The 27963-nt window shown below is 39.9% G+C and overlaps 1 protein-coding gene across 1 annotated transcript in view; it reads left to right on the top strand.

Annotated features, from left to right (window-relative positions):
* Nucleotides 1-27963, top strand: part of nrg3b (neuregulin 3b) — a 223919-nt gene that overhangs the window by 101052 nt on the left and 94904 nt on the right. The window contains exon 2 of the mRNA XM_085360757.1: nt 23526-23661. Within this exon, the coding sequence (XP_085216883.1) occupies nt 23526-23661 (136 nt within the window). The remainder of the gene's footprint in view (nt 1-23525; nt 23662-27963) is intronic.

The raw sequence follows: 27963 nt of genomic DNA, 5'->3' as shown, positions 1-27963 counted from the left end.
GTGACTTCTCGAGCTGAACAGTGTACATACATTAGCCCTGTTTATTTCGATACCAGCTGGTGGTCAAAGTAATGCATATCATCTGAGAGCATGCTGCGAATGTTGCCTCAAAGAGCCACTTTCAGGCATGAAGTACAGGCTGTAAGCTTGTTAATGTAGGATTTAGTTTCTACAGCAGCTAACTCGATTCATATGGGACTGTGGGACTGGATAAAATTAAACTAAGTGTGTTGGTTTTCCTTATTGCAGGCACCGAGCAACAAAATTATATGAAATTAAAAATTAATGTCTGCAAGTAATGCGTTTGTGATATACCTCACAGTGCAGAAATCTGATGTTATTCGTGTCTGTTTTTGCCACACTCTGATCTACCATTACACTGAGGAACAATGCTAGATAGTACATAATGCAGTTCAGTCAGTTGCTTGAGCTGTTGGACCTTCAGAGTCTAAGTTTCTCTGTAAATTTGTCCCACTGGTTCTTGTACCACACACACTATATGCAGGAACCTTTATGCTAGCATTAATGCAAAGTTATCTTCAATTTTGTTATGACTGAGATGTAAAGACATTAATGGATGTTGGTTTTTGGTTTGCACTTAATGGCCAGACAACATGTACATAAGTTAAGTGTTATATATCATATACAGGTCATATACAGTATTTGCCTCAAAGCTTATCACATATTACACTATTACGCCTTAGCTTGCTTATATAGACCAAACTGTACTGTATGTGATAGGCCTCAGTCAACCATTATGGTACATAGTGCTGAAATTTACTGCCACTATTTTTGTTCAAAAAATCTTATTAATAATAACTCAGAAGATATTGTTACCATGAGTTAAGATGACATGTAAATGATTAAAATCTCAACCAAAATTATGAGATATCTGGGATAAGAACCCACACACCTAAAGTGTCAAAACACTGTGCACAGTAATCTAAAGGAGAAACTGAAATGTACTGAAAAGATTAGGACCTGGATATATCCTGTACTTGTGCAGCAAGCCAGACAAGACTTTCAAGATTTGGGAGAATGAATACAATGCAGCCTCGGTGCAGATGCAGAGAATTTAAAACTGTGAACTTAGAATAAATTCTGAATAGTTTATAAAGGCACTGAAAGCATCCTGCCTCAGCACACTGTTAATTGGCTGAGTCTGGAACCATTGCGCAGTCTGATTGCTGTCAACACAAATGAGCAAGTAATATGCTGTGTGTTGTTCTCGGTGAGGCGGACACGCTACAGTGTTCTAACACACTGCAGTTAGATTGTTTTTCAAAAGCATACTTACACCCAGTTTTTTCATATAAACACACCTCATTTATTTATTCTTTTACGGTTCAGTAATCCTACCAACGGTATGCAGAACCCCTTTACATGGTTTGACAAACCTTCCTTTGACTTACAGTTTTTATGTTGCATCCTTAGTACACTTCTGGGGCACAGGCAGCTAGTGATTGACAGTCTTTAGCATTGTATAAACACTGAAAGGACCGAACCTCCCAAGCAGAAAATTCTAACGCTTCTGTCAACCCAGTCAGTCTGACCAGTTTGTTATTTATGTGTTTTGCGATGAAAGGTGTCAGTGGCTTTGGTGAAAATCCTCTACTAGCTTGTCTGTCTTACTTGCGTTTAGCTGTGGATGGCTGTCATAGTTTGAAGGCAGTATATATGTCTTTTAGAGTGACATGGGAGAAAATGGACATATCATTTGATTTTGGTTTTTCAAGAAAGAAGCCTTTATACTGATATATGTGCAACAAATTCTGTGTAATACTACTGCTACTACTACTACTACTACTACTACTAATAATAATAATAATAATAATGACAATAATAAATACATAGGCTTGCTAGCTTAAGCACTGTGACACTTCGATAGGAGTCAAAGCCTACTAAAAGCTTGATTTGCTACAAGTGCTAAAAATGTCAATTTGGGAAAACTACCCAAAAAAAGACCACTGAAGCATGGGAATTACTGTAACTACCACCAGCAGTATTTGTTGTTTGTTTGAGCCTGGGCAAGGCAGACAGTAGTGTTGCAATGTGGTGGCGTTTCATCCTCCTTTGTTACATGGCTGTGCTTTGAAAGGGATTTCTTTCTTTACTTTGCCACTGTTTTTACTCATAAATATTACTATTTTATTAGTAGTGTCAACCACAGTTTGTGTGCTTTTTATATTCTATCTGCTGCCAAAAAGCGTGGCCCAGTAAATAAAATATCAATGCAATATTTGAAACTGATTGCATGTAGTTGCTCCCAGCCAGTGCACACCCGTGTCCATTATCTTAACATGGCACAGTCGTACTTGACCTTTACATCTGCTAGAATGAAAATAGTAAACATGACAAGTAGAGTTTCTGGCAGAAGTTCCCAGTTTTTGCTTAAACACCCCACCTCCCACCCTTCTGACAGGAATAAAGACTTCAGGCTGGTTGGGGTGTCACAGTGAAGCAGTCCTGTCAAGTCAAAGGCCACATTAACCATTATCTAAAATCAGCATCAGGCTTGGCGGCTTATTTATGGAAGCTGTTATTTCTAAATGTGTCTTTTGCCACAAAAATTGCTGCAATTGGTCTGGAGGCACAAAGGAAGGCCCTACTTTATGTTGCATTCGGGCTGGTAATGTCAGCTGCTGTTGTGGTGTAACTGGATTAAGGTGCACTGCACATTTTGTCATTTCTTAAGCTGAGCTGCTTTCCTGTTTGTCAGTAGCGACGAAGTGAGATTCAGCTAGAGCATTTCCCTCAATAATGCAATGTTGGCATCATTTATTTGCTGGGATAATATTAATGTTAACAAAGAAAAATGCTTAATACGGTTTTTAAGAGCATTTTGATGTTACAGTCAATTTTGACTTATGTAATTGTTTATCGAAACTTCAGTATGCCATTTTCCAGTTTGCTCTTTGCTGTCCTTTTTCTGCATTCCTATTTCTCAGCTTATAAAAGTACTTGCAATTACAATAATGTAGAGATACAGCCCACTTTGTTGAGCATTGAGCATTAAGAATTTCATTTTTCCACAATTAGTTGATAAAAAAAAATGTAATGGTTCTTTTGTTACTGAAGCATAATTTAGATTAACTCATACATTATAGTAATATAAGGATTTATTTATTATTATGATTAATTTTATAGTATATATATATGTCTGCTATATTTTGCTAGTATGAATGTAGATGCTGGAATCCTGGAATGAAACAAATGTTGATTTGTACATTTCTGTTGCACTTTGCTAGGATAAACCATTTTCCTGTTACATGGTCACAGTTTAAGGTGACTGTGAGTGTCAGGAACAATTGTCACTGCAATCACTGCTATTTCCTGCACTGATTCATCCCTAGCCACTCTCTTGCAAAGCTCTGTTTGTTTGCTATTCAAAGCACTTTATCTTGTGCTTCAGCTAGGGAGTTTTCTGTTCTCAGCTTTGAGCAACTTGCCTTATATTCTGCTGCAAACGTGCCAAATTCAATGGAGAAAAAAAAGAAAGAAAAATGCAGGAAACCTAACAAGATTGCATACCCACGAAGCTTGGATTCTCTACCTTTTGTTTCCTCAAGAGAAAGCCTTTTGCTGTAATTTGATGACAGACATCCAGACGTTAAAATATATTTGCCTGTGGCTTCCATTGAATGTGACACATCAAGCGGAGGAAACGTTGTGTGGAGGAATGAGAGGACTGTTTGTATGTTTCCCCAAATGGCTCTAAGCAAAACTTCTTTGATGAATGTCTGTTAGGGAATGATATGCACCAAAGAGAACCACTTTCTGAAAGCAACCATCATTCACGTACAAATTTCTTTTGTTGGTCAGGTTTAATGTTTTGATACGTTGTTTGATGGGGACCATAGAGTGGAAGGGAGAAGAATATTTTGGGGAAGCGATTTGTTTTACAGGGATTTTTAACAGTTCCTATGTGACAGGTGAAAGCATCTCCATTGATCATTGGATGCTTTCATGCTGCATGTCTTTCATAAAAATGGAAAGAATAAATCCCCATGTTAGCCATGCTGAAACCATCCAATTAAGAGACATTTTTGACAACATGTGCGTCTCCAACAGCCATTCTTTATCTTCGAGAAAAAAGCCGCTAGACCTTCAGCTACCAAGCTATTTTTTAAAGCACACACACATATACATACACACCCTGTTTCTGTCTTTCTCTTCCACATACACATAAATACAAATAATTGTAGCAGGTGGTGAGGTGTTAAACAGGCCATGATTTGGCTTGAATTAGATGGCAGGCACTCCCTGAAGGCCGGGGGGGGCTAAACAGGATTTCACTGATCCACTGTCAGGGCCAGCACTGCCAGTCCCACTGCATACCCACCACATTCCCAGTGCCAGTCTGGCTTCTCTATTCAGTTAGAGATACCACACAGTATGCGTTTGGCAGCTTTTCTTCAAAGTAGTGCCTTTAGGTACATATCCACGAATAAAGTGGTGAGTATTACCTTACTATGTCTCACAATCTTGTAGCCAATCATCTCCTCCCACATATCTTTTTGCTATATCAGTTTAAAACGGTCACATTATCAGTGTTTTGTCAATGTTTTCTCCTTTTTTGTCAAGTAGTACTGATAACAAGTTGCCTCCTGAGGGAGGCCAGGCCAGATCCTTTGCCTTGTTTCCGCCTGTGTCACCCTGATTGGATCAGAGCTGTGTCTTTCTGCTGTGAGTGAGCAGTCTGAAAGGCATGTAATCCTGTTCCCAATGCTCCATTGAGAGCAGCAGGCATTTGCGAGTGAGGGTGTTTCTGCTTTTTTTTCTACCTGTGTTTATTTTTGTTGAGCTTTGGGGCGATAATGCCAGGGAAAATTTCCTGACACTATTTTTCTTTGTGCATGTGTGCGTGTGTGTGTGTGTGTGTGTGTGTGTGTGTGTGTGTGGTCCTGGGGTTCAAGAATTACTCATGTAGTGGGGACCTGAATGTGTTTATGGCCACTTAATAGGAACATGTCTTCTTGTGGGGACAAAAAGCACACAACTTAAATAATTAAAGTCTAAGGTCAACACAATTTTAAAGGTTAGAATAAGGTTAGCTTGAGGTGAAGTTTAGGGTTAGGCAAGTAGCAATTAGGGTGGAGGTTATAGTAAGTCAGTGTGTTGGCCTCATCAGTGATGGATACACTGTGAGAGAGAGAGAGAGTGAGTGAGAGAGGGAGAAAGACACCTCAAAGATATGGATGGCTGTTTCAGGCAGAATGTGGTAACAGGGGAAAACGGCCTCAATTAAAGAAAAACGAGACTCATCGGGGCTTTTCTTTGTCCATGAGCCACACAGTTAGAGGGATTTATAATTAGGATTAACTTATGTCCCCTGGTGAGTTTTTCCAAGCTAGTTATCATTAATGTAATCCAATTAGTTCCAATTCATTGTATTGACAGATCTATTTCTGAAGGATTCTTTTGCAGGTGTGGACTTATATATGTCGCTAATTTCACATACCTAGCTCACCAAAAATAATAATAATCATGCACTTCTTTATGTTTATATCGAGGTTAGGATTCTTTGGGAAATATAACTCGATGTTAGGTTTTTCCATGAATACCCAATATTCCACTGTAATAAATAGGTATTTTTTGTTAACTATATGTTGCAAACCTTTGCCTATTTAATGACCACTTTATTGGACAAAAAACACGTTTTTTTGATCAAGGTGCTGGGGCCAATCTTCCACATCAAACAACAAAGTATGTTCTTTTTAATCATCTCTAAAATAAACTCATCAAAGTGTTTCCTGACTTATCTCTTTGGGTTCAAATACGTACTTGGCGAACCATATTCATTATTGGATGATTACTCTCATGGTCTGGCAAGTGCTGACAGTTGGTAGGAAACAGAAAACGGACAGCACTCACTATCAAGTCTAACGTTTTGCTGACAGATCCATTCACCTGACCGATTCGCTTTATTGACGTTAATGGCTTTGTCAGGTGAACTTACGTTTTCCCCCCCGAAACATCTGACGCTGTTATTTTTCCTGAGAGAGCAATCAAGGGACATGAGAACATGAAGGGCCTCTGTGGCTGTTTTTCCAAACTTACTTACAGCAGTAGTCAAAATGGAGCACATGCTTTCACAGTGCAAGTGACTCGATATGCATTCAATTGAAATGCCCCTTCCATCCACGCATTGATGAAAAGGGAATTGATCAGCTCAAAGGGAAGACTTTTGGACAGCATACTAGCTGCTCTGTATGAGATAGGAGTTGAGTTAGACTGCATCATTATAGCCATAGCTCTCGAGTTAATACTCAACTCTCACTGCACCGAACAGTTCCCCAAGGGCAGAATCAAAACTGCTAGCGGGCCTCATCATTTTTTCAGTTTTATATGAATGCTAGTTGATGTTGTGTTGATGTTGTGCGATGGCTAAATGTGGTAGTAAGAAAACAAGTTTGCAAATGCCTTAAAATGACCATCATTATCTGTAGACTGCTGTTTTACATTTTGCAACAAAATGACATACAGTCATTTTTGCTAATTGATTTGTAAGCCATATACAGGCCTGACACCTGTTCAACTGCCAAATACAAATCAGCAACTCAGTGTAGTTAAGCACATAGACATAGTCAAGACAAACTCCTGAGTTTTAAACAGAGCATCAGAATGGAGAAGGAAGGTAATTTAAGTGATGTTGGTGCCTAGACAGACTAGTCAGACTATTTCAGAAACTGCTGATCTACTGGGATTCCATGCAGTCATCTCTAGAGTTTACAGACAATGGTCCAAAACAGAGAAAATATCCAATGAGCAGCATTTCTCTGGTTAAAATCCCTTCAGAAGAGAATGGCCAGATTGCTTTAAACTGAGGCAAAAGTACCCCAAATAACCACTTGTTACAACTTAGGTATGCAGGAGAGCATTTCTGACCACACAACATGTATAATCTTGAACCAGATGGCCTACAACAGCAGAAGACCACCTGCAGTGCAACTCCTGCCAGCTCAGAACAGGAAAGTCAGACTACAGTTTGCATTGATGGAAAAGCTTGCCTGATGTGATGCGTCTCAAATTCTGCTGTGTTATTTGGATGGTAGCATGAGAATTTAGGAAACCACATGAAATAATGGATAAATCCTGTCTTGTGTCAAATGTTCAGGTTTGGCACTATAGGTGTGATGGTGTGGATTTGGCACACTTTGGGTCTATTAGCACCAACTGAGCATAATTTAAATGCCACACCCTAGCCGAGTATTATTGCTGGCAATGTCCACCCTTTATGACCACAGTGGACCATCGTATGATGGCTGCTTCCAGCAGGGTAATCCACAATGCCCCAGACCTCAAATTATTTCAAACTGGTTTCTTGAACATGGCTTTAAGTTTGCTGTACTCAAATGACCTCGACAGCCACCAGCTCTAAATCTAATAGAGCACCTTTGGGACGTGGTGGAACAGGAAAATTGCATCAAAATGTGCAACCAACAAGTTACTATCGTTATTATAATGCTTTATCTCGTATTTCGAGCTCAAACACTGGTGATATAAGCTCATACATGTAAGAATTTTTTTTCTGACTGTGCTTTTTGTTGTTGTTGTTGTTCATTTTATGTCCAGCTAGTTGAGGGATGCAAAAGTGTAACAGTCACTCAGGCATGAGTAAAGTGGGTTTGTGTGATTTTCAGATTTTGATGGTAGTTGTCACAGTGCTCTCCCACAATATAATGACAATATAACAAAATGTGGGTGTGGCATACGCAGTGGCCTATTGACCTGCAGACAGGCAGCTGTTTCCAAAAACTGTGGACAAACCTGACATCAAAATTACAGTGCGCTGCTGCGTCGCCAGTGCCACACCCCCTACTGCACCTCTCCTCCTACTGGATCTCGCAGCAAATGACTGAAATAACAGGGACAGGGGAAAAAAAGCTGAAAAATATTGCTTTTCAGTGTGTCTAAACAAACAAAGAAGCATGTGAATCAGATTTTATACAGCAACTCAAACAACCTTTCCAAGTCACAGTTTATGTGTCAAAGAAGTTCCTATGCTCATATTTCCACTCTTCAAATTGTATAGTGGGACTGTGTTTGTTTTTCATATCAACAGAATCACCAGTCGAGAGAGTGCAGGGGCTAATCACATCTTCCTTTGAGTAAGCCTAAGTCCCCAACCACATCTAAGTCAATTTTTACACAGGCTTCTCTAATCCTTCCCCCTTTTGATGTTTCCTGCTGTTTGTTAAAAATCAATAAAATAAACAGGAGGAAAAATGCTCTTCTCCTTCTTTATCTTAGCTATGTTGAGCAGACCAAAGCCACCAAAAGTAACTAGTAGCCATCCTACTGATCTCAAGAGTCACAAAAAGTGAAATGTGTATCAGTGGGCGCTAAGACCAGCCCCCCTGCTATGCTCATGTATGCCCTCAGCAGCTCCATATGCCAAGAGAGATGCCAAGGGAGTGGACAGACAAGCTCAGTGACTGCCAATCTGCAGATGCAGGAGCTGTCTGCTCATGCATATTAAACCCACACCACCTGCTCGTCGTACATCACACCCTGCGTTCTTAGTCCCAGGAATTTTAATCAACTGCACTGACAGGAAGCCACTCTCTGGTCTGTGTAGGTGAATCATTTAATTCCTCTTCTCTTACTCGTATTCCAGCGGCGATGAGGATGCATGTTGATGTTAGATATTTTTAACTTCACAGAGTTCCCTTGAGGAGCTTGATTGGCAAGGAAAGAGTGCAGTATGGTGATGAGGCCAAGGAGAATTTTTAAATGGTGTCTGGTTGTTTTTCTTATCATATTCTCATGCTTTGCATACAGCCCCTCCTTTCATGTTGCCCTCTCAGGTGTGAATAATTGCTTGCATCTTGTTGGATTAACCATAAAGAGAGAGGGAGGCAAAGAGAGGGGAAGAACACAGTATTTTGACTTATTTTCAAAGCCATATGCTTCTTGGCCACACAGAGAGAGCGCAGTGAATACTGATTGAAGAGAAATATATATGTATATGTATGTGTGTGTATGTGTATATATGTATATGTATATATATATATATATTAGGGGTGCAACGATATTCGTATCGATATTGAACCGTTCGATACAGTGCTTTCGGTTCGGTACGCATATGTATCGAACAATACAACATTTGTAATTTATTTTATCAACTTTCCTTCTGACGATGCTGTCTGTGTTGAGCGCTCAGTGAATCTGCGTTCGACTACTCCGCCTAGGCTGCACTGTCGAGCGCAGATCCACTGAGTGCTCAACACAGACAGCATAGTCAGAAGGAAGAGCGCAGGGCAAGCTAGCAAGACAGAAGTTAAGCTCTCCAGATCTGGCGTTTGGAATTATTTTGGTTTTCATGTGACGTATGACCCTGAAGGTAAGCGAGTCATGGACTAAAGTAAAACAGTATGTTGGATGTGCCGTGCAATGCTCAATTACATGGGTGGGAGCTAGTGTGTTAGCGCAGTTAGCTCGTTAATGTGTTGGCCGTCTAGCCCCATGCACGGGGCGATCGGCGGTAGCTCGTTAACGGAGATTTGCCGTGTTGTGGCGTTAAGGTCATTTCAACGAGATTAACCTGAAATCACTAGTGGGAACACAACGAATATGACTGCACATTTACGCCGACATAATCCTAGTGCAAAGACAAAAACAACAAGCATGCTACTAACTTTAGCCGAGCCATTTAGACAGCTGTTAGCACATGATTCTCCTTATGCTGCTGAGAATATAGCCCGGAAGAAGCGGATAGTATAGCTTTTATTTTGGAAAGAGACATTTCTCTGTAATAAACTCTCTTTTCCAAAGATGAGTGATTCCTCAATCAGATACAGGTCTTGCAATATCGCTAGCCCGACGTCCTGGGGCTAGCGATTTTTTTCAGTCGGGCTACCAAAATCTATCTCTTCCCTGCCCGTCGGGCTATTGTAGGAAGAAAAATATATGTCAATGCTTTTGCATTCTTTCAGAAATGTAGCTGGGTAATTATGTCATTGGCATCGGTGAGCAACTGTCAATATGTGACATATTGAAATCGCGTTTGAATTTGCGCTTGTTTTTTTGCTTTCACTTTGCAATCGCGCGAACTGTGTATAGAGAGCGACAGCACTGATCTGTGAGTGATGAAAATTTGTGCACCAATTCCTCTGACATCGTCTTATTAATCGTTAGCTCACTATGCAAACATGACAAGTGAAATCTCCCGCAGCAAGCTTAAACATGTGAAAGGTTGATCGCGCAGAGAATCGCTGAGCTTATGTGAGTGCGTGTGTAAAAGCAGGAGGATATATATTTCATTTCTTCTGAGCCAAATAAGACAGGTCAGGGTGAAGAAGTGACAGCCAAAGAAAAGCTTACCACAAAACGGAGAAGTTATGACAAATCAGACTATAAGGCAAAAAGAAAGTGCAGCTTCATGGTTTCATGGACAAAAGAATTTCTGTGGCTGCAATATGACGAGCTAAATAACCAGGGCTGCACATAAGTGGTCCGCAGGTGCGCATTCGCTGTCAAAATAAAAAACGCGCACAAGGGTTAGGGTTAAATTTAAAAACTGTACTTTTGAGTTAAAATATATATTTATAATTTTAATAAATGACAAATTAAAAAGGCATGAACATTTTTTTTGTATCGAAAAAATATCGAACCGTGACACCAAAGTATCGAACCGAACCGAACCGTGAATTTTGTGTATCGTTGCACCCCTAATATATATATATATATATATTTATATATATATATATATATATATATATATATATATATATATATATATATAGATATATATACACAGTGGGGCAAAAAAGTATTAGTCAGCCACCGATTGTGCAAGTTCCCCCACCTAAAATGATGACAGAGGTCAGTAATTTGCACCAGAGGTACACTTCAACTGTGAGACACATAATGTGAAAAAAAAATCCATGAATCCACATGGTAGGATTTGTAAAGAATTTATTCGTAAATCAGGGTGGAAAATAAGTATTTGGTCAATAACAAAAATACAACTCAATACTTTGTAACATAACCTTTGTTGGCAATAACAGAGGTCAAACGTTTACTATAGGTCTTTACCAGGTTTGCACACACAGTAGCTGGTATTTTGGCCCATTCCTCCATGCAGATCTTCTCGAGAGCAGTGATGTTTTGGGGCTGTCGCCGAGCAACACGGACTTTCAACTCCCGCCACAGATTTTCTATGGGGTTGAGGTCTGGAGACTGGCTAGGCCACTCCAGGACTTTCAAATGCTTCTTACGGAGCCACTCCTTTGTTGCCCGGGCGGTGTGTTTTGGATCATTGTCATGTTGGAAGACCCAGCCTCGTTTCATCTTCAAAGTTCTCACTGATGGAAGGAGGTTTTGGCTCAAAATCTCACGATACATGGCCCCATTCATTCTGTCCTTAACACGGATCAGTCGTCCTGTCCCCTTGGCAGAAAAACGGCCCCATAGCATGATGTTTCCACCCCCATGCTTCACAGTAGGTATGGTGTTCTTGGGATGCAACTCAGTATTCTTCTTCCTCCAAACACGACGAGTTGAGTTTATACCAAAAAGTTCTACTTTGGTTTCATCTGACCACATGACATTCTCCCAATCCTCTGCTGTATCATCCATGTGCTCTCTGGCAAACTTCAGACGGGCCTGGACATGCACTGGCTTCAGCAGCGGAACACGTCTGGCACTGCGGGATTTGATTCCCTGCCGTTGTAGTGTGTTACTGATGGTGACCTTTGTTACTTTGGTCCCAGCTCTCTGCAGGTCATTCACCAGGTCCCCCCGTGTGGTTCTGGGATCTTTGCTCACCGTTCTCATGATCATTTTGACCCCACGGGATGAGATCTTGCGTGGAGCCCCAGATCGAGGGAGATTATCAGTGGTCTTGTATGTCTTCCATTTTCTGATGATTGCTCCCACAGTTGATTTTTTCACACCAAGCTGCTTGTCTATTGTAGATTCACTCTTCCCAGTCTGGTGCAGGTCTACAATACTTTTCCTGGTGTCCTTCGAAAGCTCTTTGGTCTTGGCCATGGCGGAGTTTGGAGTCTGACGGTTTGAGGCTGTGGACAGGTGTCTTTTATACAGATGATGAGTTCAAACAGGTGCCATTCATACAGGTAACGAGTGGGGGACAGAAAAGCTTCTTACAGAAGACGTTACAGGTCTGTGAGAGCCAGAGATTTTCCTTGTTTGAGGTGACCAAATACTTATTTTCCACCCTAATTTACGAATAAATTCTTTACAAATCCTACCATGTGAATTCATGGATTTTTTTTTCACATTCTGTCTCTCACAGTTGAAGTGTACCTCTGGTGCAAATTACTGACCTCTGTCATCATTTTAAGTGGGGGAACTTGCACAATCGGTGGCTGACTAATTACTTTTTTGCCCCACTGTATATATATATATATATATATATATATATATATATATATATATACACTCAACAAAAATATAAACGCAACACCTTTGTTACTGCTCTCATTCCCCATGGGATGGACGTAGAGACCTAAAATTCATTCCAGATACACAATATAACCATCCCTCCCAAACAGTGGTCACAAATCAGTCCAAATGTGTGGTAGTGGGCACATCTGCTATATTGAGATAATCCATCCCACCTCACAGGTGTGCCACATCAGGATGCTGATCTGACATCATGAGTAGTGCACAGGTGTACCTCAGACTGCCCACAACAAAAGGCCACCATGGAATGTGCAGTTTTGTCTCACAGCAAAATGCCACAGATGCCACAAGCAATGAGGGAGCGTGCAATTGGCATGCTGACAGCAGGAATGTCAACCAGATCTGTCGCCCGTGCATTGAATGTTCATTTCTCAACCATAAGCCGTCTCCACAGGCGTTTCAGAGAATATGGCAGCACATCCAACCGGCCTCACAACCGCAGACCTCGTGTAACCACACCAGCCCAGGACCTCCACATCCAGCAGGTTCACCTCCAAGATCGTCTGAGACCAGCCACCCAGACAGCTGCTGGAACAATTGGTTTGCACAACCAAACAATTTCTGCACAAACTGTCAGAAACCGTCTCAGGGACGCTCAACTGCATGCCCGTCGTCCTCATCGGGGTCTTGACCTGACTCCAGCTCGTCGCCGTAACAGACTTGTGTGGGCAAATGCTCACATTCGATGGCGTCTGGCACGTTGGAGAGGTGTGCGCTTCACGGATGAATCATGGTTCACATTGTTCAGGGCAGATGGCAGCTGAGAATGTCCCAGTTCTTGCATGGCCAGCATACTCACCGGACATGTCACCCATTGAGCATGTTCGGGATTTGCTTGACCGGCGTATACGACAGCGTGTACCAGTTCCCACGAATATCCAACAACCTCGAACAGCCATTGAAGTGGAGCGGACCAACATTCCACAGGCCACAATTGACAATCTGATAGACTCCATGCGACGATGTGTTGCACTGCATGAGGCAAATGGTGGTCACACCAGATACTGACCGGTTCTGGGTCCCCAGACCCCCAATAGCGCAAAAAACTGCACATTCCAGGGTGGCCTTTTGTTGTGGGCAGTCTGAGGTACACCTGTGCACTACTCATGATGTCAGATCAGCATCCTGATGTGGCACACCTGTGAGGTGGGATGGATTATCTCAATATAGCAGATGTGCCCACTACCACACATTCGGACTGATTTGTGACCACTGTTTGGGAGGGATGGTTATATTGTGTATCTGGAATGAATTTTAGGTCTCTACGTCCATCCCATGGGGAATGGGAGCAGTAACAAAGGTGTTGCGTTTATATTTTTGTTGAGTGTATATATATATATATATATATATATATATATATATATATATATATATATATATATATGTGTGTGTGTGTGTGTGTGTGTATATGTATATGTATATGTGTATTTTTGCAGAGCATTATCCTAAAAATGTGTAGTGATCATAATGCTGATAACATTTCTTCAGTTCATAAAAATCTGCATTTTCTTGCTTCAGTCATCACGTCAGTGAAGATGTTACAGTAAGCCGATGAAGACACAATTAGGTACTTGTCCGACTGCACCTCTTAGTCTGTGCCAGTTTCTGCTGGCACAGCATAATCATCTAGAACCCCCAGGATTAAATTTTTATGGTATCTTTTTAAATATAGTCTTTAAAAAAAAAAGGCAGATGGAGATAGACATTGCCAAGACAGGACGTAGTGTGGTAACAGTTAGCTGCACATTAAGACACAAGCCAAATATTCTGCTTTTAATAAATGCTTTTCTTAGCATTGCTAATGAATTGTCGTGGAAAAACAAAAGGACTTCTCATGGAAATAAATTAAAAAACCTATTGATGGGCATGTAATGTGCAAAATTACACACATGGCGACTGCAGATATTAATTTAAATGTCTTAATTTGTAACTTTTGACTAACACTGGTAATTGCCAAATTAAACCTGTGCTATTCAGAGTTCAGCGTTGTTTTTTCTTAACTTTTAATTATGAATAGGCCACACCAGGTAATACCTAAGCTCATTTTTAAACATGAATATATATCTAATGTTCTTTCAAGACTGCGTTCGTGGCTTCTCGCACATTTGTTTGTTTTCCATTGCTTTCACAGCCTAATTCATGATGTTCTATGTGTAAAAAAAATGAATATTAATTACTTAATCCTTCCTCAAGCAATACCACAATTATGTATCTTGACTCCAGAAAGCTTTGATTTCTGGGTCACTTTTTGTGGTCCTTTCCTGGAATCCAAGTTTAATCTTAATGTTATTGCTGTGGCAAAAGCCCTAAGGAGTTCGCCCTCATTAAATATGTATTTGAAATATTCAGATCTGTTTCCCCAGCTGCTGTTTTTCCTCTGTAAATAATGGAAATAATGACACGTTAATGATTAGTACATCATCCACAACGCAAGGTAGAGGCACATATCCATTTCTCTGTGTGTTCATGGACCTACTGGACATACTGCTATTACAGTTCATCTCCATCTCTTTTCTGTCTCAAAATAAAGAAATATGGCTAAAAACATTAGAATAAAGTACCAGCTACAGTATAGCAAATTGCATGTTTGCTTCATTCCATGAGATCATAAGCAGTAAGATCATTTTGTCCCTCCTGGTGGTATATTATGTTAATTACACCCCAAATTACAATCAATGAATCAGGATAAATTATCTGTCTCCTTCCATATTACTGCATATGGGTTGTGAAGACAAATTAGCTCAGGAGGAATTGCATCTAATAATATTGTTATGTGTTTGAGTATTCTTATAAACATCATTACTAATTCCAGTCTTAAATGGGGAGTCGGTTACATCTGGCAGATTACGTTCAGAAACAATAAGAACTGCAGGTTTAAAGAAGTGAAATCATGTATTCACATCCTCTGGTTTGTATTGAGGCTTCATAACCACCACTGAGTGAGAGAACTGTGCAACTGAGGTGGCAAATTATCTTTTAAGCCAATCAAGGCCTTGGGCGACGTAGCCAGGGTTTCTGAAACTGATAAAAGCCTGTTAATTTCAGATAGATTCCGAGACACCCTTCTACTTTTCCTTGGATTTTGTCACACATACTTTTATGAGATTGCATACTTTACATGCCGGTCCTGGCTGCGCTAATGTTTGCACATCCTCGTCTGCTGGAGATGTTGCTTATGTCTGACAGTGCAGACATGTTCAACTCCAGCAGAGCTACAGTACACATCAGACAACAAGCTAGGGTCGAGCACGGTATAGGCAATTTGGACTTTCGGGTTCGATCTCCTGGATGCAAAATACTTGCACTTTGCTGCGTGTGGTGTGGAGTGAATTTTTAACGTCGCTTTATGACTTGTTTGGAGCTGGTTTGGGAGAAAGATGGCTTTGAAACTGCAGGGGCTGAGTTGTTGTGTGTGTTTTGTGTGGTCATCCGCGGTTTAATCAAGCTTCCTGTGACACAGGGTCAGAAGATAATGTAGATTATTAAAGCTTTTCATTAGGGGCTGAATTGCTCCCTTGAGGTTTAATGCATGTGTGATGTTTTCTGGAGTCTACTTTATTAACCTGCTGCTTTGGGCCTGGCACACTTTCAAAAGCCTTTTTAGTTCTTCAAGAAGTGATGCTACTACATGTAGATAATGACTAGACTAAAAAATGTCTCAGTGGCCAGAAAATAAAGGAATATTTGATGTATGTAAGTGGATTTTTCTATTACATTATGAACCAAATACTGCACACTGTTTATAGTGGTTCACAGCTTTGGGACTTTAAGGTCAGTTCACATTGGACTAGAATGAAGGGCGGCCTGAGTACCTGTGACAAATGGTCCACCAAGTGCCTGTCACTGGGCTGTCATGGTAACCAAGGCCCTGTGCTCTTCAACCCTGCTTACACATAGTGACTGCCACCTTTAACCAACTGTCCCGGGGGTCAACGACTGTTTGTTTTCTGTCATGTTGGGAACAGAAGGTCTCCTAAGGCTTGTAATCTTATGATCATGCATGACATAGTTCAGTATGTATGTGCATTTGCCTGTGTACGAGTGTGACCTCTGCTGTCTCTCTGACCTGTAGCTGAGTATGTGTTCATCAGGGCTTTTTTATGACAAAAATAAATGGCTAAAGTTTGTACTTTTCATCATCCTGCTGTATTCACTGTCCATGCATATATTAGGCTTATGTAACAAACAGTATATAGCATATTTTGTATCATATGTTGCAGATGGAATAAATTACTTTGGGGAGAGTTAATAAATCCAAGAAGAAAAAAACAACTCTGTGTCTCACAGTGCTTGAAAACAAAACTGACTTACTCTGTTTTGCATAATGGGTCTCATTTCACAAGGGCGACTGTCAGTGTCCACAGCCTCCTCCACAGTAAGCAAGCAAGGCCCAGGGCAGCCTTGCTCATCTCGGACACTGGCACGGGCCATCACAAGAGCGAATGATGGCTCAGGTCCAGCAGCTTTATCCGCAGATTCTCTTTCTCAAGCTTCTGGTAGCAGGCAAAAACCCTACACTACTTATTAATCAATAACAACTGACAGGAATGTTTAATTTCTCTACCAAAGCTATGTTTATTCAAATCAATATTTTTCACCTGCTTATTCAAGCTCAGACGTGCATACAGCACATCATCATTGGAATCTAAATAAAACAAAACAATTGAAAATCATTTTTGATTAACTGCCTTGATCCACCCACCACAAAAAACTCTCACAAAGAAGGAAATCTCCCTTCATATTGCCCTCCATATTACATACATTTGCAAAAGCTTTGAAGCGTTGTTTAATGTAGTTGGTTTATCTATTTTTCATACTTATTGTGTTACTTGAATCTTGAGATAAGCATAAGCTACTGGGCTTTTAATGTATCCCATGAGGAAAAGCAGTGCAATCAGTATTTATTCTCCCTTGAATTAATCCAGAAATTATTATTATATATATATATATATTTTTGCTTCAAAGTTTAAAGTGCTGCTTCCGAGGGAAAAAATCCAAGCACCAAACCATTATGATAGATGGCATTGTCAGAGCCATTGTGCTGTCCATACACACTGCACTCTACTGTATACAGTCTTGAATATGGTTCTGTCCAAAAGGCAGCAGTGCATGATGGGTAGGCAATCAGCAGGCCCCCTTAAGACTTTCCCTTTACGTTGTAAGGCCCTCTTTGATGTGTGCTGCAGTAAACACAGCTGGTTCTCTCCCAACCACAGTCTCCTGAGGGATGAGACTCAGCACAAGAACACTAATGAGCGCATTAGAAGGAAGCCATAGAAGGAAAATGCTACAGTTGTAAATAGAATTGTCTCTTGTGTTGTATATAACAAAGATGCTGTCTATACTATGAGACGTGCTGGTGTTTATGCATTCCACTGCACTGTGTGTAAAGTCTTGCAAATGTCTACAGAGTATTTAGTATTTAGTATTTATTTATTTATTGTCATTGTCAAGAACAATGAAATTGCGTTTGGGGCTTCCATACAACCCAAAAAAAAGAAGAAAATAATAAATACCCCTTAAAACCCAAGTGTACATATTTAACCCAGTGTGACTCCAATGCAATAAGACAATCCTTAGCAATAATGTTCGTAGAAATTCAGACAAAGACCTGAGAAACATGACAAAATACAACAATGCAACCCATTCAATATTATTGTACTGTGAGATATGATATCAGATATGATATCCATATTTAGTATATACTAAATATGGAGACCAGAACAGTGCAATTCCTTTTTTAAAGTTGATGATGCCACAATGTGAATTTGAAGCTAAGCTGCAAAAATCGAAATATATAACCACAGCTTTCAGCTGCACTATAATTAACAGTTGAGGGGATTCAAGCATTGGAACTAAAAAATGAACATGGCACTGTGAAACTGAAGTGACATATGCCACCGACAATAACAGCACTACGGTGTACAGCAGCAAACCATTACAAATGAATCATTCTCCAGTTATTCCATTTAAGATAATTATAGGGCATTGAAAAGTGATGCAGAACAATTCTACCTGCCTGAAAAAAACGGTGTTAGAGCTCATTCTTCACGGGCAGGTCAAATTTTCATATGTCAAGGTGAGTGCACTGGTTAAGAATGATGCTTATGTTATGGAACATTATTTTATGCTTACTATGAAAGAGTAAAGGCAAACATTGTAGATGTTAGTTACCCCCAGAAAGCTTTTTTATAGTCATGAGAAGTTAAGCACGCAATCTAATTCAATAGCTACTAGAATCACCTTTTTCTGCATTTTTTGTTTTCTGCATGACTTTATCAGCTTGTATATCCTTGTAGAGGAGTTTTGAACCATTCTTCAACAATATTCCTTCAGGTTCCACCGCAGCATCTATTCGAGGTCTGGACTGGACTGGGTCATTGCAACACCTAGATTTTTTTTTGGCCATTCTGCTGCATCATTGACCTGCTGCATGACCTAATTTGCTTTAGCTCTTGGACAGATGCCCTCATGCTTCACTGTAGCATACTTTGGTATAAAGAGTCCATGGTCAACTCTATGACTAGAAGATGTCCAGGTCTTGTGCCTGCAAAACCAGCCCCAGTCATCATCTCTACACTTCTGTGCTTGACAGTTAGTCTGAGGTGTTTGTGCTGATATGCTGTGATGGGTTTGTGATGGCCAGACATCTCCACTTTGATTCTTGTCTTTCCAAATGATATTATTCCAGAAGTCTCGTGGTTTGTTTTGATAAAACGTTGGACACCTTAGCTATGCTGCCATAATCTTTTTAGAAAGAAGAGGCTTTCTCCTGACAAGCCATACTTCTTCAGTACGTTTCTAATTATACTGTAATGAACCATTTAATATGCTAACTGAGGCAGTTTTTGCAGTTGCTCTGACTTTTAGGGTAAAATTGCTGGGAAGACTGTTGCATTGTGTTGACACGTACCTGAATGCTCCAGACCAGCAAACTGCCAAAATCTTTGCTTTTATAGAGGTAGTCACACTCGCTGATGATCCAAAAAATGAAGTGCATTAGATTGGCAGTGCCTGGCTGCTACTTACCCTCTTAATTGCTATGGAAGCAGTAAGGGTGTACTTAGCTTTGCACAGGACTGCAGAAACCCCTGAGACCCCCCTTTTCACGCCAATGTGGATGCTACAACGTGTAGCATATAATCTGAAGGCTGACTTTGCCCGAGTTTATAACACCAACTTTCCGTTTTACTACATCTAAAGTCATGATGTGTCTGAATTGCACAGTTTAAATGTTAGCTCCAGAGACTTTGCTTTTGTTATGGAAGTGGAGTTGCTTTACATTTATTTTAGACCAGCATATCTTTACATTCCCGGCATGTTTTCTAATGTGAAGAACGATTATGTGCAAATTCTTGAACTTACTGAAGTTATACACTTCAACTTAATTGTATTGAGGGAGAGAAAAAGCACTAGCCTTGGTATTCTTCCCAGATAACTCTGATCTTTCAAGCATCATTTGAATCTGTGATCCCCAGCCAGTAGATTCCTTGAAAGTTACCAAGGGATTGAGCAATCTGGATTGCCTTTGTGCAACGGGGAGAGTGAGAGACGTGAAAATGATTTCAAAGAGTCCAGGATGAATCATGCTCCCACTGCAGCTGCCATTTATTAGCACATTTTCCACCATGGTTTTTACAGCTACCTAGCATACATAGGTTCATAGAGTTTGCTAGAGGCTTGCTTTGCAGGGGGGTTATTTTGTAAAATGCTTCATTAAAAGTGTTGATAAATGAACGTCATACTAACTTGTGTGGTTGTCATAATTAGTCATGACATTAAATCTTAATAAAAACTAAAAGCGAGGGACACCTCATTTATCAGCTGTTACCTCTATAATGAAGATGAAGATTAATTTGAAAAAAGTGTGATACGCTCCCACTACTGGTTTGATATGAAAAATGTCCTTAACTCATTAAAGTACTTGTACCAGCCAACGAATTTACACAGACTTTTTCAGGGTTAATTCTTTGAATGTCAAGGAATGGCAATGCAGTAAACATAATATCCAAAAACTCAAACACAGATTATCACTTTCTTGTTTTGATAACAAGAAACCCTCTAATCCCTTTATTAACTTGCTCTTGTTTCCAGCTTGACATGTGCTCATTCAAAAGTCCCTGAGTTGTGCTTGCTATGCTGCAGATTTTTTTTAAACCAATTTTTGCCTGTCAAGGATGATGAAATGGAAACCCATAAGAAATTGACAGCGTGTACCGCTCAAGGACGAACATATCTGAAGATGACTTGTTTCCTGATTTGGACAAGGGGGCTAAGAGAGTAGATGTAATCCTTAAAGACTTTAACAAAAAAAACCTATGTGTTTGTTTGTTTGTTTTTTGTTAGGTAGTTGTAGATTGACGGGTGAGACATTTTTCATTGTATTTTAAAGAAACGGACAACGTGTTGAAATGCTTGCATTCACTGCCACATCTTATAGGTTTGGATGAATCACTGCAGCCCACACAAAATTTTGAAAATCAGCTATTATGGAAATCTTTTTGCCATAATATGTTTAATTTTAGGAGCTTATGTCAGCCTCTCCCCTTCTGGGTGTGAAACTGACACATTGTCTGTCTGAAAAATTGAAATAGTATACAGAAGGTGCTTTTGGACTGTGCTGTTGAGAGCTTTTTCTCTTGGAGAATAAATAATATATATATGTGTATGTGTCAATTCCTACTTTTCAGCTCCATTACCAACATGGGATTTAAGAATTCAATTCAATTCAATTCAAATTTATTTATATAGCGCCAAATCACAACAGTAGCCACCTCAAGGTGCTGGTAGACCCTACAATAATACATACAGAGAAAACCCAACGATCAAATGAGCCCCTATGAGCCGCACTTTGGCGACAGAAAGAGATTAATAACAAGTATGATTCAATGCAGAGAGGTCTACTAACACCAAGTGAGTGAAAAAGGTGACTAAAAAGGAAAAACATCATGGGAATCCCCCTGCAGCCTATGCCCATGGCAGCATAAAGGGAGGATTCAGGGTCACCTGGTCCAGCCCTAACTATATGCTTTAGCAAAAAGGAAAGTTTTAAGACTAATCTTAAAAGTAGAGATAGTGTCTGTCTCCCGAATCCAAACTGGAAGCTGGAAGCAGTGCTATGCTTGAGCCACTTCTCATGCAGGAAATGATAAACTAATGATATATCAGGAAAAGCTTGCTGTAGAGACTGCTTCGCATAAAATACAATGGCAACTTTGAAGAATAAAGTTTTTGATTTTTTTCCAGCACAGATCGGATTCCTTGTGTTGCAGGTACTTGGAGGTGTTTGGTATCTGGATGACCTTGGCTTTCTATTGTAAATATATCAATGGTTAGCCTTACAGCACAAAATCAATTTCCTATTTAGCTGGAACCCTCTGCCTCACATGCTTAGAGCTGAACCACTGACCTGGCATAGTGGGTGTTGTCTTTGAATATCAATTGTGGTACTTCTCACGTGTAGTCACTGTCTGCTGCTTTCTGAATAAAATATCCAGGAGGCTTTAAAAGCCGTGACAATTATTGTGAGGGATGTGCATACCACAGGGGGACGTTGTGTTCTATTTTCTATTAATAAAGTTACATCTTTGAATAGATAACCTTTTAATGATTCACTCTGGGAGTTTGTGGAATTAATAATACACCATATAATCCCTGTGTCTTTTAAAGCCTAGAGAGTGAAAGAGTCAACTTTGGTTTGAGGCCTACTTTTGTAGAGTAAAAAAATGTTTTACTTTTCTACTGTGTTTGTGTCTACCTTATAAGATACCAGTGGTATTTTTTACTACTAAAGAGTTTACATTTAAACCGCCACAATAAGTAGTTTAAATAATGTCTTCCAAAGTTTTTACTCTGACATAGAAGAGTCTCGGGTAGCCTCAGGAGCAACACATATCTCCTTGTGTTCTCTCTGATCTCTCATCAGCTCTTGGGCCTTACATCAAGAGCCCCAGATTTATCAATCAATAGCCATAAACAAAACATCGATTGAACTGGACACTGGGGCACAACAAACAGATTATCAAGTTTTTAGCCCTCCGTGTGCGCATGGTGACTAGAGGCACAGCTGTAAAAATGCCACTTGCCAGCCAAAGTGTGCTGCACAGCGTACAGAGGATCAGGCATGAAAGATGTGGGAGCTTCATACAAAAGGAATTACAATTACCAGAACATGGTGTTAAAAAGGTGTGTCTGTGCACCACATAAATGGATGAAAGCAGAATCAGATGAGTAATCCAGTTGTATTGGCAAGGTATTGGGGTATAATACTAGTCAATCCAATTGCCAGTGCTCTGTGTCATTGTGCACACACGTGTGCTTGGGTAATTCTGATAGTGTTTGGACAAATTTTGCACGTGGTTGCGCGTAATAGTTGTGGTGCTGACATGTCTGACAGCTGTGCATATTTCACAGGGTGGAGAACCCTGCATTGCGGTGCTCGTACACAGCAGCCATGCTCTTTATGTGAGAGCAGCTCAGGGTCAGACTAGAAGAAGAAAATCAAAGTTGCATCACCAAGCCCATCACTCTGTGTTGTGTCTCTGGGTAGCGCAGCGCTAACGTATTCACATCTCTCTGCCTTACCTCGTTAATATATTCCCGAGTTTTTCAGCTATGTTTACTAAAGCAGCAGAACGGGAATTTCACTTAGAAGTTGTGGTTAAACGGCTTCATTTGCAACAAAAAAGCAGGCATAATACATGGTATTTAATAATGATGCGAGCACATACACCAAAAACAGTGCAAGTGTTAATTCAGTCATCATTACTTTCCTCTCTTTGTCTCTTCAAGCTGAAAACACCAATTTTAATCAGTCCTTAATAAAACACAATCATTCCCTGGGCTATCTTGCTTTTAGCCCACTGAGATTCGCAAGGGAGCGAGGAATGAAATCTTCTCTTCCAATCTAACAAGAGTGGTTGTTTCATTACAAATGAGTAAATCGCTGCTGAATGACATTTGCCGCTTCACATGAAAGAAGTTTAGAAAAATGTTCCTGTTGATTTAAGTTGCTAAAGAATGAGAGGATTTTTTAAAAAATATATAAAACTGTTCAATTTGAACTAAATTGGTTTCCTCTTGTCTTTCTTCAGCGCTCGCCCCAACACATCCCAGCCTTCGTTCGGAGGTCTTCAAGCCATGTGTGGAAGACAAGGACCTAGCCTTTTGTCTGAATGAGGGAGAGTGTTCGATCATTGAAACCGTGGCTGGGGTTCACAGACACTGCAGGTGAGTTTGAAGGCTGCACCGTGTTTCTGTCTCGGCACTGAAACGCTCTTTGTCCCCCCCCAATCCATCAACAATTCATTCACTAGTCTCAACTCGTTTTCACTCAGTCCAGCTAAATTAGTTCTGGAAGTGATGAAACCCATGAAACGGGAAGATCAATGTGCAAATGCACAATAAATTAAGATCTGTTATCACCTGAACCACTAGAAGAGGGATCGGATATACTTTAGCTGAACAGATGCTAATTCTCTGAAAAAAAGTTGCAGATTCAACCACGGAGCAGTGAACGTGACGAAACCTCTGTCTTCACTTTGCTCTGACAAAAGTAGTAATGATGATAGCAATCTTATAAAATGCCTTTCTCCTTCCGTATTAAGCTTGGAAAAAAATTTTTTGTCTGACATGGCCCCTCAGTCTGCACCACATTTTAATGGTACGTGTTAAGAAGCAGCTCTTGTTATATCCTTCTTTGATCTCACTTGAAAGAAATTGATTTTTTCCTTGATTTTTCTTTTTTGCCTTTCGTTTGTGACATGATCATCTTTGCTGTATTCCTTTTGTTTTACTCTGCCTGACACTCACTCTGTGACTGCACAAGAGAATAAATAAAGGTAGCAAGCAAGTACACCCTTGACACATCATGTAACCAGACAGGAATAAGTAAACTGGTGTCAATTAACTCAATTAAACTTATTGAGGAAATCAATGCAGCCCCAGGGTATTTTTAATGCCTTTGACATTAAAAATTATTCACCTGCATCAGAAAGCATCTACTGTGTGTCTCTCTCATGCAGTTTAATTAATTTGCTTCACATTTGTAATAGATAAAAAGTATCACTTGTTTATACAGTACTGTGCAGAAGTCTTGAGCCACCTCTTTGTTTCTATTTCCACAGGTGAAGCAGGTTATTGATCTATCTGCACACACACACACACACAAAACAGAGTTTCTACAGTTCTAACAAACTTGAATGACCACCTTTCTTCTCCAACAAAGCTCTCTTCGGCAAGCTTTCTTGTAATTTCTTTAAGTAGGCTTCAGGAACTATTCTTCTTGAAGGACATTCCACTCCTCTTGTAAGAAGAAGCCGTCGGCAGTGAAAGCTTTCCATTGCATAGTGGATCAAAATCTGGCGGTGCTTTTCTGCATTCATAACTCCAATTTGAAAAAATGCTCAAAACTATTGACTAAAATGCAACTCCAGATGGCTGCACCGCCCTCACTCCTGACATCCTCCATACTTGTTGGACACAGTTTGGATTTAGCAGTCTGTAAGACCTGCTGTGTCTGATTTTTCAGTCCAGTTCTTTTGTAATGTGCCATACCTGTGACTTTCTTTTAGGGCTGCCATTTCTTTTGTCCCGAAGTTCCCTAAATCTTTTAAAGGACTGACTCCAAATAGTGTTGAGATATGCCACGTTTTTAGCTAACAGCTGTCTGGGAGTCACCTTATTGAAGCAAAAAAAATTATGCCTGCCAAAGTGTGTTATCTTTGCCATTTTGAAATTGGGACAAATTATGTGTTTTTGTGGCAGGCTCCTAGTAACAAAGTGCCAAAAGTTACAATTTAAAATGGCTTCTTTGTTGTCTGTTATATATAAAACGCTGGTTCATCCTTGGAGTTAGGTACCTTTTCTCTGCCTGAATGATTAACAGTTTAGTTTAAGTGATTTAACAAATGAACAAAAAAAACCTGAAAATGGTCAAAGAACAAACTCTGAAAGATCTTTAGAAAGCCTGGAGAATTATTGCTCTAGTCCACTTTAAACTATTACAAGAAAGTCTGGCTCCCTGGAAGCTAAATTTAAAGAATTGACTGGTGTTCTCAAAACAGAACATACAATGTTTTACGAGGGAAAAAAAACATAAACTGGCTATAAAAAGTCAATGTGGGTGGTTAATCAAGTCTGATTTAAATATCAGTTCTGGCTTTAAATGACCCATTACTGGATATTGGTTACTGAGCATAATTCATTTTTTTGCAACGATGCCGTCCTTTGTTCTGTGATTTAAATATCTGCAAAGTCCAAACTTACTTGTTCAGTTCAGCTGTGCCAAAGGAGAGCCTCTGGCAATCAATATCTACCTAGAGGGAAAAAAGTTGTGACAAGGCTTCCATAGGACCCAGAGAAATCTTGTTAAGGCACAGGTGAACCTGCAGAAGCCCTCCATCACTCTCCCCACAGCTTCTGTGTGGATATCCTGTCACATTCTGCTTCTCGCTGCGCCTCAACACCCATCTGACCTGCAAATCTGGTGAAGGCTGTCTTGAGCTGGAACAGGCAGCTGTCGATCCCCGTTTCATAGTCAGAACCGCCTTCAGTGAGGGCCTAACATTTATTTGGATTTTTGGAATGTACATGTCACGAAATTTCACTGAGTACTGAGGTAGAGAGTCAAGGTGCTGCTTTAGTTAAAAGGTTTTCCGTAAATGAGAAAAAAAAGTGATTCTTGATAACATTTTGTTAAGACGTTAAACAGCTACAGAATTTGACGAATTTGCAAATTTCTGTATCAGGTTTTAGCCAAATATTCAATATTCAATGTATTGTAAAATATAACATATGAAATATGAAATAAAACAAGCATAATGTTCATAGGAAATGACTAGAAAGTGTTTAAATGTAAAATTATTCTTATTTCAGAATATACTGGCAGTTTAGTTGATAGTGTAATTATAAGTTGTGTTAACTTAAAAAAAAAAGTATACAGCTGATGCTGGGAATTATTAAATGATGCAAGCTCAATGCAGTGTGTGTTTCATGTCATATTATTGTGGCAGCTACAATAATTTCGAGCATGTCACCTGTGTGACAGCATCAAGACACCCTGAAGACTTGTTGCAACTACACTCTGGGCTATAATTAGCGACAGCTGAATGATGAATATAGGACTCAGGAATGACTGGAGGGCCTGACCTAGAGACACAGCGGAGTGCCTGTTGTGTGAAAGAATGATTACAGGTTTGTGAGTACTTTTATTGAAAGGTTGTTGTTTTTTTCCAGAGAGAAGTCCAAGCAGTAAGAAAAAAATATGATCATTTCACTCAAAAAATAAATAAATAAATAAATAAATCACTGCCAGGTGGATTGTGTTTTAATGATATTGCTACTGGGAGGGGCGTCCAAGTGGGCTTCTGATCTAAGACAGAAATTACATCAAAGCTTGCAGGAAGTCATGTGGAATAAATGAAAACTCCCATTCTTCGTTAAAGCTGCATAAGGTGATTTCTGAGCTCTTGGGGGGGTCACAACAAGTTCAAAGCAGCGCGGTGACATAAAGACAAAATTTGCAAGTTGAAGTTGAAATCAGATGTTTTAAAATGCATTTTAAGAAACGTGAATATAATTTTTAACTTATAATGATACAGAAAGTTACATGAAATACAGCAAATGTGTGTTTAAATATTCACAGCAGGAACATCCCATTGTTTGTGACAACAAATGTTAATCCAAAATTTACAAATACTTTCTTTCCTGTTTAATGCACAGATTCCTCAACCGTGTGGCTGCATTTATGGCTTGTTAAGTTATTTGTTTACGTTTGATCTTCTACTCAGTCATTTCATGCTGAAGTTGTAGTGTACAATAAGCTTGTGTGAGCTTGTTTGCTGAAAATGGTGGCCCGCAGTTTTATTTTTTGAGGATTAAACCATAACAACCAGCTGAAAGCTAAAAAAAACCCCACAAACAAACAAAGACACATAAAGACGCTGCTATTCCATCATCTTCGTCTTATAGTCTATACATAGTTATCTTCTTGCCTTCTTCCTGTCACAGATATTGTTCACGAAAGTAAATTCGCACATTGCAGAAAACAAGAAAAATAGATAAATAAATATACGAGGCTGGCGTTTCACAGTCAGGTTTAAGGTGCTGGAGATGCTGCTGCTGATCGATCAGCCCTTCAAGGAAAGTCATATCAGTGTCCTGATCTGAGAACTGTGACCTCTCCCACTAAAATACAGAAAAAGGAAAGGTTTAAAGATCGCTGCCTTGTTTGATGTCATGCTTTCTTCCAGACCTCCAGGGCCTCAGAGCCGGTTGGATATTTTCCAACATGTGACAGCTAAAGATGTCAGAATCGTCTCTAAACATTTGAATTATTGTAGGGAAACACCGTTTTGAACTTAGGAATCAATTTAATTTGTTATGAAACATTTCCTCTGCTCTCCTCCTCCTAGCCCCTTCTCCCACCACTCTGCCGGATGTTCATGTTTGCCAATGCTAATAAGGCTCCCAAAATAAACATGCAAATGCGAGTTTAAGACCTACTTTCACATCAGTGCCGTGCCTTTTGTA

Source organism: Diplotaxodon limnothrissa, linkage group LG8, assembly GCF_057381915.1.
Source record: "Diplotaxodon limnothrissa isolate DT_005_m linkage group LG8, D_limnothrissa_male_GT1.1, whole genome shotgun sequence".
NCBI classification, from domain to species: domain Eukaryota; kingdom Metazoa; phylum Chordata; class Actinopteri; order Cichliformes; family Cichlidae; genus Diplotaxodon; species Diplotaxodon limnothrissa.
This window is presented reverse-complemented; position numbering and strand designations above follow the sequence as displayed.